At 44.1% G+C, this 19016-nt stretch overlaps 1 protein-coding gene across 1 annotated transcript in view; it reads left to right on the forward strand.

Moving 5' to 3' along the window:
- The window catches only part of dyrk4 (dual-specificity tyrosine-(Y)-phosphorylation regulated kinase 4), an 80274-nt gene that overhangs the window by 55223 nt on the left and 6035 nt on the right, over positions 1 to 19016 (forward strand). The window contains 1 exon segment of the mRNA XM_072562077.1: positions 11520 to 11649. Coding sequence (XP_072418178.1) covers positions 11520 to 11649 — 130 coding nt within the window.

Genomic DNA, 19016 nt, shown 5'->3' on the forward strand with positions numbered 1-19016 from the left:
TTCCAGCCTCCAAGTTAAGGAATTTTGGCGGTCAGTCCTCAATAAATTCCAACAGCCGCTCACCTTCTTTACCCTCCAACAGACTGACTACCCGAATATTTTTTATCCTGCCCCTGTTCTCAAGGTCATCAACTTGGTCAAGCAAATAACGGACCTGCATCTCCAGGGCCTGGATCTTATCCTTGGAGGAACCAGTATCAGCTTCCAACACTGTGACTCTGTGTTCTAACCTCATCCGTCCTTTTCTCCAGGTCTCCCAGCTGCTGTTCATGCTTCTGCAGCATGGTAGAGATTGGGGCCAGCTTCTCCTCGATCTGCTTGCCCAACATCTTGCGAGATTTTGTGAGCTCCTTTACCAGGACCTGGTAGGAAATCGAGTTGGACATACCTGTTCCCTTCTTCAGCATTCCTGGACAGTGAAAACTAAAGTAAGTTGCTGTCTGACAGTTTCCTGGAACTCCACGACTTTTCCAGAGTTCCAGGATATTGCAGTGGTCCGAGTAGGGCGGGTTAGGACTTTGTCGCGCTTGTGGTACGATGTGGAACTCTGCAATGCAATCTTCCTAGATCACAGAAAACCTTGGATCCCATCAGCATTCTGTTTTTATTTGAACCAGATGTTGTACCTCACTTGTTGAAAGACAACTCTCTGTAATGAACTGAAGTGTCATTCACAATTACACTTTAGGTTTTCAAACTGGGACTTGAACCCACAACTCACTAATTCAGAGGCAGTTTTTTCTTACAAATTTATTTAACCTATTTATTGTGACTTGTTCAGTATGTACTGATTTAAAAGTTCTGATTTCATACAAATTGTAGTCTTCAATGAGCTTAATTCAGTTATAGAGTCATAGAGTCATAGAGATGTACAGCATGGAAACAGACCCTTCGGTCCATGCCGACCAGATATCCCAACCCAATCTAGTCCCACCTGCCAGCACCCGGCCAAACCCTCCTTAATCATATACCCATCCAAATGCCTCTTAAATGTCGCCATTGTACCAGCCTCCACCACATCCTCTGGCAGCTCATTCCATACACTACCACCCTCTACGTGAAAAAGTTGCACCTTAGGTCTCTTTTATATCTTTCCCCTCTCACCCTAAGCCTATGCCCTCTAGTTCTGGACTCCCCAACCTCAGGGAAAAGACTTTGCCTATTTACCCTATCCATACCCCTCATAATTTTGTAAACCTCTATAAGGTCACCCCTCAGCCTTTGACACTCCAGGGAAAACACCCCAGCCTGTTCAGCCTCTCCCTGTAGATCAGATCCTCCAACCCTGGCAACATCCTTGTAAATCTTTTCTGAACCCTTTCAAAATTCACAACACATTTCCACTAGGAAGGAGACCAGAATTGCACGCAATATTCCAACAGTGACCTAACCAATGTTCTGTACAGCCGCAACATGACCTCCTAACACCTGTACTCAATACTCTGACCAATAAAGGAAAGCATACCAAACGCCTTCTTCATGATCCTATCTATTTGCGACTCCACTTTCAAGGAGCTATGAACCTGCACTCTAAGGCCACTTTGTTCAGCAATACTCCCTAGGACCTTACATTAAGTGTATAAGTCCTGCTAAGATTTGCTTTCCCAAAATGCAGCACCTCGCCTTTATCTGAATTAAACTCCATCTGCCACTTCTCAGCCCATTGGCCCATCTGGTCTAGATCCTGTTGTAATCTGAAGTAACAGGAAAGCATGCCAAACACCTTATACACTATCCTATCTACCTGCGACTCCACTTTCAAGGAGCTATGAACCTGTACTCCAAGGTCTCTTTGTTCAGCAACACTCCCTAGGTCCTTACATTAAGTGTATAAGTCCTGCTAAGATTTGCTTTCCCAAAATGTAGCACCTCGCATTTATCTGAATTAAACTCCATCTGCCACTTCTCAGCCCATAGGCCCATCTGGTCAAGATCCTGTTGTAATCTGAGGTAACCCTCTTCGCTGTCCACTACACCTCCAATTTTGGTGTCATCTGTAAACTTACTAACTGTACCTCTTATGCTCGCATCCAAATCATTTATTTAAATGACAAAAAGTAGAGGACCCAGCACCGTTCCTTGTGGCACTCCACTGGTCACAGGCCTCCAGTCTGAAAAACAACCCTCCACTACCACCCTCTGTCTTCTACCTTTGAGCCAGTTCTGTATCCAAATGGCTAGTTCTCCCTGTATTCCGTGAGACCTAACCTTGCTAATCAGTCTCCCATGGGGAACCTTGTTGAACGCCTTACTGAAGTCCATATAGATCACATCTACTGCTCTGCCCTCATCAACCTTCTTTGTTACCTCTTCAAAAAACTCAATCAAGTTTGTGAGACATGATTTCCCATGCATAAAGCCATGTTAACTATCCCTAATCAGTCCTTGCCTTTCCAAATATATGTTCATCCTATCCCTCAGGATTCCCTTCAACAACTTGCCCACCACTGAGGTCAGGCTCACTGGTCTATAGTTCCCTGGCTTGTCTTTACCACCCTTCTTAAACAGTGGCACCACGTTTGTCACCTCCAGTCTTCCGGCAACTCACCTGTACTGTTGTTGATACAAATACCTCAGCAAGAGGCCCAACAATCACTTCTCTAGCTTCCCACAGAGTTCTCGGATACACCTGATCAGGTCCTAGGGATTTATCCACCTTTAACCGTTTCAAGACATCCAGCACTTCCTCCTCTGTAATCTGGACATTTTGCTAGGTGTCACCATCTATTTCCCTACGGTCTATATCTTCCATATCCTTTTCCACAGTAAATACTGATGCAAAATATTCATTTAGTAGCTCCCCCATTTTCTGTGGCTCCACACAAAGGCTGCCTTGCTGATCTTTGAGGGGTCCTATTCTCTCCCTAGTTACGCTTTTGTCTTTAATATATTTGTAAAAACCCTTTGAATTCTCCATAATTCTATTTGCCAAAGCTATCTCATGTTTTGCCCTCCTGATTTCACTCTGAAGTATACTCCTACTTCCTTTATACTCTTCTAAGGATTCACATGATCTATCCTGTCTATACCTGACATATGCTTCCTTCTTTTTCTTAACCAAACTCTCAATTTTTTTAGTCATCCAGCATTCCCTATACCTACCAGCCTTCCCTTTCATCCTGACAGAATATACTTTATCTGGATTCTTGTTATCTCATTTCTGAAGGCTTCCCATTTTCCAACCGTCCCTTTACCTGCGAACATCTGCCTCCAATCAGCTTTCGAAAGTTCTTGACTAATACCGTCAAAATTGGCCTTTCTCCAATTTAGAATTTCAACTTTTAGATCTGGTCTATCCTTTTCCATCACTATTTTAAAACGAATAGAATTATGGTCCCTGGCCCCAAAGTGGTCCCCCACTGACACCTCAGTCACCTGCCCTTCCTTATTTCTCAAGAGTAGGTCAAGTTTTGTACCTTCTCTAGTAGGTACATCCACATACTGAATCATAAAATTGTCTTGTACACACTTAAGAAATTCCTCTCCATCTAAACCTTTAACACTATGGCAGTCCCAGTCGATCCCCTACCATAACTACCATATTATTCTTACAAATAGCTGAGATTTCCTTGCAAGTTTGTTTCTCAATTTCCCTCTGACTATTGGGGGGTCTATAATACAATCCCAATAAGGTGATCATCTTATTTCTTATTTCTCAGTTCCACCCAAATAATTTCTCTGGATGTATTTCCGGGAATATCCTCCCTCAGCAGAGCTGTAATGCTATCCCTTATCAAAGATGCCACTCCCCCTCCTCTCTTGCCTCCCTTTCTATCCTTCCTGTACAATTTGTATCCTGGAACATTAAGCTGACCATCCCTGAGCCATGTTTCTATAATTGCTATAATACCCCAGTCCCATGTTCCTAACTATGCCCTGAGTTCATCTGCCTTCCCTGTTAGGCCCCTTGCATTGAAATAAATGCAGTTTAATTTATTAGTCTTACCTTGTCCCTGCCTGCCCTGACTGTTTGACTCACGTCTGTTCTCAGCTGTACCCATCTCAGATTGATCTCTTTCCTCACTATCTCCCTGGTCCCACCCCCCACCTTACCAGTTTAAATCCTCCCAAGCAGTTCTAGCAAATTTCCCTCCAGTCCCCTTCCAATTTAGGTGCAATCTGTCCTTCTGGTACAGGTCACTTCTACCCCAAAAAAGATTCCAATGATCCAAAAAATGTGAATCCTTCTCCCATACACCAGCTCCTCAGTCATGCATTCATCTCTATTCTCCTATTCCTGCCCTCACTAGTTCGTAGCACTGGGAGTAATCCAGATATTACTACCCTTGAGGACCTCCTTTTTAAATTTCTGCCTAACTCTCTGTAATCTCCCTTCAGAATCTCAACCTCTTCCCTTCCTATGTCGTTGGTTCCAATGTGGACAATGACCTCCTGCTGGCCTCTCTCCCCCGTGAGAACATTCTGCACCCTCTCTGAGACATCCTTGATCCTGGCGCCAGGGAAACAAGACACCATTCTGCTTTTTCTCTGCTGGCCACAGAAACGTCTGTCTATACCTCTGACTACAGAATCCCCTAACACAATTGATCTCTTGGAAGCCTATGTACCCCTCATTGCATTAGAGCCAGTCTCAATACCAGAAACTTGGCTGTTCATGCTACGTTCCCCTGAGAATCCATCACCCCCTACATTTTCCAAAACAGCATACCTGTTTGAAATGGGTATCTCCACAAAAGACTTCTGCACTAGCTGCCTACCTCTCTTACCCTTCCCTGAGTTAACCCATCTATGTGACTGTATCTGAGACTTCCCCCCTTCCTATAACTGCCATCCATCACATACTGTTGCTGTTGCAAATTCCTCATTGCTTCTATCTGTCTCTCCAACCGATCCACTTGATCTCATAAGATTCGCATCCAACAGCATTTATGGCAGATAAAATCCACAGTAACCCTTAAACTCTCTTTAAAATCCCATTTCTGACAAGAAATACATATCACTGCAAAGACCATTTTTGCTCCTTCACAATCTACAGACCCAGAAAATAACACTGTCTTATTCCTCTACAAACACTGCTCCAGGTTAAATTAATAGCTATGGCCTATATTTTAAGTTTAATCAAGAGACTTATCTCCAAAAACGCATAATCAAGAAAAAAACCCACTGTACTCACTAATACATGCTTTCTCTTGGACAGACTTAAAACAACAATCAACTTATCTGATTCTGTGCTGTGAACTTCGCCCAACAGTTCCTCTAAGATTAGTTGTGAATTTCACTGTTTGTTCATTTTCCCAGATGCACTCCGATGTCTAGCGATACTCGAGTTCAAACAGCAAAGGCGGTAACTGTGCAGGTTCTCTCTCTCTCTCCTGCACTGACCTCACCATGTGCTTCCTTTGTCTGCTCTTCTCCCTTTTAAAACTGCTGTTGAGTTGGTTCAAGCTGTCTAAACTTTCTGCTTTTGAACTATCTCAAGAACTAACTAACCCATGCAAATAGATTACTTTAAGCTCTTCAAAGTATAGATGACAGTCATTTGTAATATGACACAATCATTGATGCCAGTCAGAAGGTGGAAAGTTTCAGCACTTTGGGTTATTTCATTGCATTTTAAAATTTTTGCATGTTCCAATTTTAAATATATACCATTATTAGGAAAAATAGTGAAACCAAGAATAAAAGTAGATGCTGATGAATAATTTTAAATCAGTTTAGTCCATTAGCATTGGCAGCCCATTTCTTGCTGGTCAATTTTCTTTTCCAAGTTGAAGAGGTTGAAAGAACATGAAGTCAGAGTTCAGCAGCTGTAATTATTTTGCATACTGCCTGGGCTCTTTCAGTGAAACTGGTTCATTTCTGAAACAAACCCTTCTCTTTGACAATGTTGTCTCAGATCTTTCTGGGAGTTCAAATATGCTGGAATCCCCTATAGGTGGTTCTTACACCGTCTCAGAAGTTTTAAATGCCACACCTTCAAAGACCCATTATGCTGTTAGACAGGTTAATTGAATTATAGATAAAATACAAAAACATTTTTACTAGCCTGGACTGCACAAGTATGTAGGTGAATTTTTGCCATACATGGTAAATGCCTGTCAGGCAATTGGGAAACCATAGGCAGTAATAAAACCCATGCCTTTAATACCTATTCCTGCATTTGAGGAACTTTTCACAAGAATCTTAATTGATTGCGTAGGATCCCTACTTAAAACAGAAAGTGGGAATCGGTATTTGTGAACAATAATGGATATGTCCCACTGGTTTCCAGAGGTCATTCTATTATGCAATATCACAACCAAAAGATTATAAAGGAGTTACTCAAATTTTTCACTAGATATTGACCACCCACAGATATACAATCATATCAAGGATCAAACTATACATTAAAATTATTCAAGAAAGCTATGGACAGCTTAGGAATAAAACAATTCAAATATACTGCATACCATACAGAATCACAGGGGGTGCGAGAAAGGTGGCATCAGACATTAAAGACCATGTTGAGGTCTTATACTCAAGGCTACTCAGAGGATTGGGATAAAGGAATTCCATTTGTATTTTTTGCCATCAGAGATGCACTAACTGAATCGACCAAATCAGCCCTTTGAACTAGCTTTTGGGCATAAAGTGAGAGGGTCATTAAAATTGATTAGGGAGACATTAGTAAGTCATAATTCGGAGACCACATATTTGGACTATGTGTCCTACTTTAGGGAATGATTAAATAGAGTGGGGGAGTTGGCTAGACAGCATTTAAAAGTATTCTGGATTAGTGGTGCTGAAAGAGCACAGCATCTGCAGTTATTGTTTTTACCTCAGCATTTAAAAGTATCACAGCAGACAATGAAACGGGAAGCAGACAAGAAATCAAAATTTCTCAATTTTGCTATTGAAGATAAAGTATTACTTCCAGTGATAGGTAAACCTTTAAAAGCAAGGTTTAGTGGACCTTATCAAGTTGAAAGGAGTTTGAATGAGGTGAACTATTGCATAAGGACTCCAGACAGAAAGGAATCTCACAGACAATGTCATGTAAATCTGTTCATAAGATATTTTGACATGGAAGGAAAGCCAAAGGAGACTGTTTTATTGGTTACAACACAAAGTAAAGAACCAAGTTCAGAGGATTCTGAATTGGACACTACTCAAATTAAATTGGACAATGTGGAAAATGTCAAAAATTGCGATAAATTATTGAGTTACCTTCCAGAGGAAAATCGAAATGACCTGAGAGAATTATTGATATCGCATGTGGAGATAGGTGGAAATAAACTGTGAGGTACAAACTTAATAATGCATGATGCAGGTATAGGAAATGCTATTCCAATTAAGCAACATCCTTATAGGCATAAGCCTCTAAATTTGGCACAGGTTCAAAAGGAGATTGAACGCAAGCTCCAAGATGACATAATCAAAGCGAGTTACAGTGACTGGAGCTCACCCATAGTAAAGATGCCAAAACCAGATGGTACCCAATGGTTATGTGTGGACTATCTCAAAGTCAATGCAGGCGTAAAGTCTGATTCGTATCCAATTCTACATTTGAAAGACTGTATTGAACAGGTGGGCCAAGCAGAGGGTATTGACCTTTGTCCAAAAGAGCACAGACAATTTTGGCTTTCATAACATCGAATGGACTGTATCAACTTAAAGTGATATCATTTGGTATGAAAAGTGTGCCAGTTTCATTTCAGAGACTAACAAATAAGGTCATTTCCTCATCACCCAATTGTGTAGTTTGTATTGATAAGCTGGTGATGTTTAGTCACATGTGGAAGAAACATTTGCAACATTTATCGGAATTGGTCATTCAGCTTCAAGAGGCAGGCTTGGTGATAAACCTGGCTAACAGTGAATTTGCCAAAGCCCAAATCATTATCCTGGGCCATGTTATTGAACACAGACAAATGGCCCCATGGGATGCAAAAATAAGGGTAACTGTGGAGTTTCCCATACCAGCAACAAAAACAGCAGTGCTATGATTCCTGGGATTGGGTGGATTTCATTGGAACTTCATACCAAATTTTAGCTGTGTGGCTGCTCCATTCACTTAATTACTAAAGAAAGACAAGAAGTTTCACAGGACAGCAAACTGTCAGAAGGCATTTGACAGCCTGAAAGCTGTGTTAATCACTGCCCCAGTATTAGTCACACCTAATTACACAAAGCCACTCAAGGAGCTATCGATGCAAGTGATGTGGGTGTCAGTGCTGTGCTCTTACGGGGGGAAGACAATGAATAATATTTCTACCAGAAGGTGAACATTCATCAGCGGAAACATTCGACAGTTGAAAAGGAGACTTTGAGCTTGGTGTTGGCGTGACAGCATTTCAATGTTTATGTTATCAGTAGTGTATCTGAGACAGTCATATACACTGATCATAACCTATTGAAGTTTGTTGAGAAATTTAAGGACAAAAATTCCAAACTGTTTAGATAGAGCTTGTTGTTACAGCCATTCATTTTGAAAATTGTGTATGAGGCAGAATGAGAAAACGTGATTGCCAATGCATTACTGAGACTTGGATGAGAAATTGAGGTGTTCAGTGGCAGGAATATATGGACTGAAACAGAATCTAGTAGTGCATGTTTGCATGTTTATAGTCAATATAATGAAAATGTGTTGTAGGGTATTAACAGTGTAAGATTCAGTGGTTTTAAAGTGAAGCCATCTTTGGATATTGATGGTTCATTCTTTTTTAAGGGGGTACGTGTGACAGTGCTGCTCCTTTAACAAGGTTATTCTGTCCTTGGTTTTTGCAATAGGAGTCATAAAGACAGAGGTTCCGATATGTCTGGAAGGCTTTTACGTATTTGTTAAAACACTTATACAATGAAAAGGGAGTGGCAAGTTCTCCCAGTCCAGGATTTTTTCTGGTTTGGTTTGGTTTGATTTCAGCAAGCAGTCTGTTTGACGCTGTCAGTCAAAGAAACGCTGCTAGGGAAAAATGTTTCCTGATTCAACAGAGGTTTTCTGGCTGTCTATTTCTGCAATCTCTCTCTGTAAGAACTTGTGTTGAATTTACCTTTTTGCCAACGGGTGTAAATGGGATATTGCAGGAAATTGGAACAGCTCTTTGTTAAGTTGCTTTTTCATGTCGGTTGAGTTTCAAATTGTTATATTATTCTAAATTTGGTTCTCTTTTGTTTGTGTTTCATTCAGTAGTCTGTAAATAAATTTGGTTTTGTTTAAAACTGAGTGGTTGAGCCAGCAGTATCATTCCTGGAATATCCACCTTACAATTACTTAAAACAAGAAAAGTTAGGGTCTGGGCTACCTTCAAGAAATGCTTTAAGGAGGTCTGCTCTGGTCCATAACGTAAGGATTGACTTCATGGTAAAGGAGCCTCGAGGTGACAGTGATCTCAATAGGATAGAATTTCCTGTTCAGTTTGAAAGGGAGAAGTACGTGAATCACATAAAGTTAGTAAATGGGTACAGCATGTGATTAGGAAGACAAATGGAATGTTGATATTTATTGTAAGGCAAACTAAATATTAATGTAGAAAATTGTCTTGCTACCATTGTACAAGTCAGTGGTGAGATCACATCTGGAACACTGTGCACAGTTTTGATTTTTTTTTATTTGAGAAAGAGATATAATTGTTTTAAAGCAGTTCAGAGAGGGCTCACCCAACTCAAATATGAAGGAAGGTTGAATAAATTAATCCTATTCTGGATTAGTGGTGCTGGAAGAGGACGGCAGTTCAGGCAGCATCCAAGTAGCTTTCGAAGCTCCTTGGATGCTGCCTGAACTGTTGTGCTCTTCCAGCACCACTAATCCAGAATCTGGTTTCCAGCATCTGCAGTCATTGTTTTTACCTCCTAAATTAATCCTATGTCTATTGGAGTTTAGAGGTTTGAGAGATGACCTTATTGAAATATAAAGCTCTTATGAAGACTGAGTGGGTTGGGTACTTCAACAGGAATTACACATTTTTCACAAAAGAACAAATCTATGAATAGCAGATAAATTCTCTTCAACATGCATTGTTTTATCTTGATGAATATGATCAACTATTGGACAGATGAACAAGAGAGGTACAAGAAATGTGGAAGTTGAAGGACACATGACTCCTGCAGGTTGGACTTTACATTCAACATAGGTTCTCTCATGCTTCTGAATCATGCATATCTGTTATTCATAAATATTGACCAATTTGCTTGGCATTCCATCTTGTGAAATTTGCATAGATATAGTGTTGCTCAACTATTCATCTCTCAGCTTTTGGTCCTCTATCAGACATCTTGTAGTGGCTAGCACTTGAAGAAGAACCAGATCCCTTATCCTCAGCTTCTGCAGTCACAGTCTCAATTGCCTCAGGAAGGAAAACCATGATGAACATTTTTCACTCAGTTCTGCTTATTAAGGAGCACAATGGAGAGGTCTGGCACACTGGGGCACCATATGTGGAAAACTTTCAAAAATACTTGGTCAGGACAGTTGACTACTTAGATATGTTTTTATTTAGGTATGTAAAAACGTTTGACTGTAGTAAGAATAGGAGACATGTAATTTAGGAGTGTGTTTATAAAGTAATGTATGGATGAAGATAAGAACAGAACTATTAACAATGTGACCATGTGTTGGATCAGAAGACATTCCATATCAGCTTGCTAAAAAAATGTCTCTTGCAAGGGCCAATTTATTGCATTCTGCATCCTCCTTTTCATTCTCAATAACTAAGTACTAGGCTCTTGACCTCTGCGTTCTTCATAATAACTTAATCCCAAAGGAAAAGCCTTGGTAACTGGGATAACTAGTTCCAGGAGAAAAGCTGCTGAATCAACAGTAGAAAACATAAAGACAAAAGCTAATCCTGCAGTTCAGAGGGTCGAAATGGTGAATGAGAAAATGAACTATTCTCCCAGGAGTCCTCAGGAAAGATAAGGTGCCATTTTTTCCCATTGACACAACTTCTGATGGGAAATGACTGTTGTTATTTCTGATGGTGGGTACGTGCTGCTCGAGCAAATAAAGAGCAGAACTTTCAGGCTGATGACGCAGTTTGCTCAATTGCTGGTTCAGCACATAACAAATATGCATAAAGAGCTCAAATCCGGCTGGCTTTCTGCAACAGGAGCAAACTTCTAGTCTTCCTCCCTTCCCAGCAACATCAGTGAGGGAATACTCAATTTAAAAGAGTAGAGAAAATGAGAGTATATTTTCTCTGTTATGGTGACCTCCAGATAACATTGTAACAGAAGGTGGAGTTTATGATAGTCTGCAATTTTGGAAAATAAGCTATTGGTGAATTTTCTGCTGTGCTGTAAAATTTCTTCAACTTTTAAAGAATCTTTTACAGAAGTATTTTTTAATATACATCATTATTACAATGCACTTGTGTCTTTTCTACCTGAATAATAACTTCGGGTTCAACTTGATAGTTGGTTTTCTATTTCTAAGAATTCATATACTGCAACTTATTACAACGTAAGGCTACAAAGACTACAGGGTTATTTGTGGCTGCTCTTAAACAATGCTCTCTTAATTTATGATTCCTTTTTAAATTTCAAACATATTGTTTTAGTTGACAATTATTTTTCTGTTGAAGATTCTAAAGGATTTCCTAAAAGTGTAACAAACAGTAAAGGAAAGAAGAGGCGCCCAAATTCCAAGGAGCTTGCCAGTGTACTAAAAACAAATGATAACCTCTTCCTAGACTTCCTGAAAGGATGTCTCATGTGAGTTTAGCATTTTAACATGCATGTAGCAATAATCTTGTGTTAATGATGTCTATCATCTGTTCAATGAATTTACTAATATAAGCTCATACAGTGGAACTTGACTCATCATGAAACTAGGTAAAAACAATGACTGCAGATGCTGGAAACCAGATTCTGGATTAGTGGTGCTGGAAGAGCACAGCAGTTCAGGCAGCATCCAAGGAGCTTCGAAATCGACGTTTCGGGCAAAAGCCCTTCATCAGGTATTCCTGATGAAGGACTTTTGCCCGAAACGTCGATTTCGAAGCTCCTTGGATGCTGCCTGAACTGCTGTGCTCTTCCAGCACCACTAATCCAGAATCATCATGAAACTGTTAGCGTGGATGAAATGATATCAGTCCGAGCCCAGAGTGCGGTCCAACAATCGGTAACGTTTATTGATACAGTAACACCGGCGGAGACCAACCGAGGTTCGAATCTCGGCTGTTCTGCTGTTCCCGCATGCCGCTACACATTATATACCTTTCTTTGTCAGGATGTGAGGATTTTGAGTATGAATGGGATGATAGTTCCCCATCATCGCTGGAGTAGGTGCAAATGGTGCATTTCCTGCCCTCCCAGGAGAGTTGCAGTGTACACACAATAGGGTGCGAATTGGATTATGGAAACGGGTCCGGGTACTATCTGCTTGTCTCTCTCTGTGAGGGCTGGAGGCTAGCACCCCCCTTTGCTCCCTTGGGGTGCTGGTGTGTATTAGTCTGTTCGTTCCTGTCTGGTGGATGCCTGTCCTTTGTGTCAGGATGGTTCTGTATTGATGAATATGAGTGTGTTTCAGTCAGTCTCTTGATTTGATTAGGAGATGGGTTTCCATATTAATTAGCTCCGGAGTTTCGGTCTATGAGTCATGGTTAGTGTCTGGCCTAGTGTGGATTTGATCTGTCCTCTGGCTCCCATCTCCCGGTCATGTGGGCGTACCGGCAGCTGCTGAGTTCTGTGGGTTTAAGCTGCAGCTGCCGTTTAAAACACAAAATGAATTCCTATAGTTTTACCGATGTAGGCATAGTCCCGTGGCAAATGCGGGGTGGCTCTGATGCCCGCTTGCAGTCCCCCCTTTCGACAAGGGGTTGGACATGTCCATACCCCCGATGCCAATATCTTGAAAGTCGGTTCCTCGCCCGGTACATTCCGCTGGCCTTCATGCTGCAGTCATGGGGCCTTTGGATAGTCCCGGGAGATGGTTACATTAACTCGAGCCCTGTGAGCTCGTGGTGCCTGATTGCATACCAGGAGTCTATGGCGTGGAGCATGGTCTTTCTGGCCTTTCGTTTCTTGTGCTGACGGCATGAGTGACACTCCACCAGGAGCCAGGCCAGAGCCAGAAGTAACTGTATGCCTACAATGGTGTGCGAGATGATTCGGATCCAGGGATGTATGTTTACGTTTAGGCCCCAATCCCACACCCCCTGTGCCCAGCCCTGGGACTGCAGAGCTGTCTCTGTGTCCTCCTCTAGGTCCTTTATATGTGATTGCAACTGGTGGTACAGTTTCACTGAGTGTCCTACCCGGGTCCTAAGCTCCCGTAAGACCTCGGCCAAATGTGGGATGGGGGCTTGTTCGGGCTCCTGATGTTCCCTGAGGGTGTCCCTGAATTTGTCGGTAGTTTGTATGGACTCGGGGTTCCGTTGTCGGATCCCTGAGATGGGAGCTTGCCCAATCGTGACCGGGCGCCTGGGGGTGAAGCAGAACTCGTGCTGGGGAATCGAGCACTGCTGTCCGTTGAACCAAAATGAGGTTTCAAGAGTGGAAACACAATACTGTCCCCTTCCACCATACCCCGCCCTAGTGAAGTGGGGGCCCGTGGGTTCGATTTCCAGGGTGCAGCCCTGTGTCCGGTTGAACCCGCATTCCGCTGTTTCACTCCTTCATAAGGGGTGAGGGCAGATATAATTGCCCCCCTCCGTTTGCAGCCTGTAAGCGGCACCCCGTACACAGCGCCGTTTCGAGATATGGCTGTGTGGTAAGCTAAACGATATTTGAGGGAAGCGTTTTCCCGTATGACTCCGATGTTCTCAATGTGAAACAGGGGAAATGGCCCAGACCCTGAGGTGACCACGGGGATCAGGAGGACAATCCCAACTCCTGTCGCCTCACTGACCTCACAGTCGGGAATCACTGGGTATACTCTGGTCATACCCTTCAGAGTCTGGCTGTCGAGCGGCCCGGAGCGCCCCGTGAGTGAGGACAGTTTGGCGCTGTCGATCCAGTCAGGCACCTCCCCCCTTTGGACCTGGTCAAGATTATGCCGGATCTGGGCTACCATCCACAGGCCATATGCATAGCACAGCTGCCCCTCGTGGATATGGGCCGTGTTTTCTCTTTCCCGGTCTATAAGGCGGTTAATGGTGTGGGCGTGTGTTTCCAGGTCTGCAATTGAGCTGGATGTATGCTCTCTCTTCCCCTAGGAATGCCTGGTCTGCCTGATTTGTGAGAGACCTTTGTAGCAGGTCCCTCATTACCCCTTTTAGTTGCTCGATCTTTTTGTTAAGGCTCTGGATGTCTAGGGAGTTTACTACGGATGTCCCTGTGTTGAGTCCTGTGAGAGCATTGTTGGCTATGTCCTGTCTGTGTCGTTTTGTGTGTGTGTGTGTGTGTGTTATATATGTCGGTCCAGTAGTGGGTTGCCCCCATGGCATCTATGGCTCTCTCTATAACCTCCTTCCCCATCATGGCGTATAGGTTGCATACCTGTGCTGTGCAATAGTCCGGTACCCGGATGTCCAATATATTGACCAGCACAGGTACGACCTCGTGTCGGACGTTGTCATAAAGGGCCTCTCCCTCATCCCACAATACCAGTTCCCCCCACGGGCCCCGGTCCCAGAGCAGGGCACGGCAATATCTCGGGAGTCGTGGTTGGGGGTGGTGTGATTGGGGCGGATGGAAAGCACAAATACAAGGAGATTACCGCGGCATTGGCGGGTTCATAATACCCGCAAACAGACAGATCCCATAAAGTGAAAGCATCAAAGGCCGGGGCAGAGGCGAGGTCCTCCGGCATAGCACACATTGTCCCGAACATGCAACCCCCCAAGTCCATCGCCTCAGCACGCCGGAGACAGGTCGGCCGCGGGTCACGCTCCGATGTGCAGAATAAACAGAGTGTCTGTACACCCGGGAGGACCGCCAGCCAGGCGTTGTAGAACGCATCGATCTCGTCGGGCTTGTCCCTTGCAGGAATACAGATGGCGTCAGACATGTTGAAGGCAACACTGTGGCGGTAGAAGTTGTAATGTATCTCGGGGAAAGAAGGCATCAGTTGTAGGGCGAAGAGGAGAGCAGGGAGGAGAGCGGTGAACCGGTGAAGCATGATCTGTGGGAAGAGAGGGAGAGAGAGGCACCCTTCACAAGGGTGTAGGGTTAGTGTGTGTAGGAGCAGGCCTCCCCGGACCGGTCCACCCGTCGCGCTGTAAGGAGAAAAAGGAGGCGGTTAGAGTCAATTCAAAAGGGGGGGGGTGTCTGTCCGATCGGGGCTTAAGGGAAGGGTTTAAGCTGGGACCAGTGTTTCCGTCTGCCCTTTCCTTTCATGTCAACACAGGCGCAATTGTCGCTGGTGAGGATGATTTCGTGCGGTCCCAGCCACCGGGGGCCGAAGCCGGGCCAGTCGGGGGCGGCCCTGACCAGGACTTTGTCCCCAACGCTGGGAAGGGGTTGGGCGGGCAGATGCGGTTGAAGTTTTGTCTGGTCCCTAATGTCCTGCTGGTCGCGCGCAGTTTGTCTAAAGGCCCGCAGCTGCGCGTCCAGCTGCCTGATATAGTGTGTCATCCTGTCCCTCAGGGGGGCCATGTCCTCCCCCCCCGACCATGATGTTCTCTGGTAGTCGCATGACCCTCCCCGTCATGAGCTCGAAGTGGGTAAGGCCAGTGGAGTGGCCTGGGGTGGCCCTTAAGCGCATCAATATGCAGGGCAGAACGTCCACCCAGCCCTGCTGTGTGAGGGTCCGGTTCATGCGCTCGACCATCCCGGAGCTCTGGGGATGGAACGGGACATGGAAGCGCTGTCTGATGCCTAGGAGACGGCAGGCCAGTTTCATTGCGCGCCCGGTGAAGTGCGTGCCCTGGTCAGAGTCAATCTGGAGGGGGACCCCCCCAGCACGGTAAGATGTCGAAGGCCAGCACTCTGGCCACGGTGGCGGATGTTCAGTCCCGTGTAGGGAAGGCTTTATCCAGCACGTGAAATGGCCAACGATCACCAGGTAATACTTCTTGCCACGGCTGGAGGGTAGGGGGCCTGTGAAATCAACCTGGACGTTCTCCCAGGGCCCCTTGGGCCGTGGCTGGTGCGCCAGGGGAATGCGTAGGGGCCGCCCCGGGTTGTGCTGGGCGCAGACAACACATCGGCGGCAGTGTTTGGCCACGTCGCGGCCAAGGCCAGGCCACCACCAGTCAGTCTGGAGCCTAGCAAGCGTTCTGTCGCGGCCCGCGTGGTCTGGCTCGTGGTGTAGTTGCATCAAGGTCATTCTGATGGCTGCGGGGGCCACGACCCTGTCGCCGAGCTGCCACACTCCATCGGGGTCGTGGGCTATGCCCTTTGCCAGCCAGTCCTCTACCTCTCCGGGCTGTGCGCAATTCTGGACATCCAGGACGTTCACGTCCCGGACCTCAGTAGCAATTGTTAGCGTGGATGAAATGATATCAGTCCGAGCCCAGAGTGCGGTCCAACAATCGGTAACGTTTATTGATACAGTAACACCGGCAGAGACCAACCGAGGTCTGAATCTCAGCTGTTCTGCTGTTCCCGCATGCCACTACACATTATATACCTTTCTTTGTCAGGATGTGAGGATTTTGAGTATGAATGGGATGATAGTTCCTCATCATCGCTGGAGTAGGTGCAAATGGTGGGTTTCCTGCCCTCCCAGGAGAGTTGCAGTGTACACACAATAGGGTGCGAATTGGATTATGGAAACGGGTCCGGGTACTATCTGCTTGTCTCTCTCTCTGTGAGGGCTGGAGGCTGGCACCCCCCTTTGTTCCCTTGGGGTGCTGTTGTGTATTAGTCTGTTCGTTCCTGTCTGGTGGATGCCTGTCCTTTGTGTCAGGATGGTTCTGTATTGATGAATATGAGTGTGTTTCAGTCAGTCTCTTGATTTGATTAGGAGATGGGTTTCCATATTAATTAGCTCCGGAGTTTCGGTCTATGAGTCATGGTTAGTGTCTGGCCTAGTGTGGATTTGATCTGTCCTCTGGCTCCCATCTCCTGGTCACGTGGGCGGACCGGCAGCTGCTGAGTTCTGTGGGTTTTAAGCTGCGGCTGCCGTTTAAAACACAAAATGAATTCCTATAGTTTTACCGATGTAGGCATAGTCCCGTGGCAAATGCGGGGCGGCTCTGATGCCCGCTTGCAAAACTCACATTGTGTTTTTATGCTCAATAGACACAGATGATTTCATATTATTTACATTAGCCCCTGAAGTGAATACAATACTACAATTATAATAATTCATTTGTTATTTGGATTTTATTTGAAATAGATGTTCATTTAAAAGTTTAAGTTAGTTTGTGGATTTGAAATGAGAGCACCTCTGCTGAACAATCCTGATGTGTTTACTCTTGTTCAGCTGGTCATTACCTTTTCCTTTCATATGCGGAACTGCACTTACACACAATCGAATGGTCTTTTCCCCCATCACCATATTACCATGACCTTTTCTTGTTTTTGAGCTATTAACTGTCACCAGTAAATCACCCATGGAGTCAATTAGATATTTATATGCAAAGCCAATAAAAGGGCAATGTAAGCCATCAAAAGTGAGGGGGAGTAGGGAGAGGAGGATGGGCTAAATCAAAATGGAGTTGGAGGAGGAAATTAAGTACTATATTCCTGAAGTATCCAGCTCTCTGTAAAGGCACTGAGAGTATTGGGGAACACCACATACTCTTTATCCAATGACATCCGGGCATGAACATAGCTGTGGAAGAGGAGCAGGCAGTCAGCATTAATGACCCCCTACAACTTGCTGCCTGGACTTGTTTATAGCCAATTTGGCCTTGCCCAGCAGCATATCCACGAGGAATTCCTCACACTTGCCTGTAGCCCTCCGCACTGGATTTCTAAATATCGGGAAGGTGAGGTTGAAGTGCAATCAAAGCACCTCAAAACCTTTCTCAAATAACTAAAAAGGGAGTGTAATTACCCACAACCAATATGTATAAGATCCACAGAATCCATAGCACGCAAAATAAACAATTGGGCGGGGAGACCATGAATTGCCACAACCTGCAGTTGCAACTGGTCATTATTAGGGGAAGCTGTTAACAATAGTACTGCTCACTAAAATACCAAAACTCATCTTTAATGAGGGCTAACAGACTCTTTGTCAATCAAACATTTAATAATTATCAGGTGGCTGTTCCTTGTATGCACTTCAATTCCTTGACCATATTGTGCTAAATGCGCATTAACTCAGTGTTGCCGTTTTAAACCTCAGCTTGGCCTTTCTGGAGACCCTTTAATGCCTAAAGCTTTAAGGGAGAATCACTGTCTCTGTGGAGATCATATATAAATACAAACATTACTTGCTATTATTTGTTTCCACAAGAATTTTGTCTGTTTTGACCAGTATTTGGAAATGGAAGGGGTGGGGTGCTGAATAATATATTCTAAACAAAATGCTAACAAGATAGCTGTGTTTTGGATTCCTGTGGGGCAACAGGCCGATCCTATAGCAAATGTGAGGGCAGGAAATTTATCTAACTTTCGTGCAGTGCTCAAGGTCATGATGGCAGGCTGTAAATTGTGGGATTTAACTTTGTCTTTGGCAATAGTGAAAAATATATTAGAATTGAGTTAAAATACCTTTAGCTTTTGGGGAGTTTGCGAATGAAGAAGAATTGTAGAGTAATAATCAGAGGTTTGTCTGCATGTTCCTAAGGGAGCCTATATCAGTTGTACTTTTGAGTGTCAGTCAAAGCCCTTTCTGACTATGGCATGTCAGGGAAAAAAAAATCATTTGCAAACTCTCTCAGGGATGTACCATACCCTCCAACCTGATCTGTAAACTACATCTAAAAGGAATGGTCCAAGTTGTAATAGTACAAATGACTACATTACAAATCTTTCTGAAAGAGGCTCCTTTCAAGTTAAACTGAGCATATGATTTTGTAACACAGATAATGCTAGGAAAACCCACCAGGTCTGGCAGTGTATGTAGAGGGAAACCGAGTGTATTTTGAATCCTGCATGATTCTTCTTCAGAACTGGATTTGTTTTTTTACCTTTTATTTAATGGAAAGCCAATAGCACAGAAATGCATTATTTAATGTAACTGAGATTCTTTGATGAAATTTACATGGCTGTCTTGTCTGTGCTCCTCCTCTGGTAATACC

Source organism: Chiloscyllium punctatum, chromosome 44, assembly GCF_047496795.1.
Source record: "Chiloscyllium punctatum isolate Juve2018m chromosome 44, sChiPun1.3, whole genome shotgun sequence".
Taxonomy (NCBI): domain Eukaryota; kingdom Metazoa; phylum Chordata; class Chondrichthyes; order Orectolobiformes; family Hemiscylliidae; genus Chiloscyllium; species Chiloscyllium punctatum.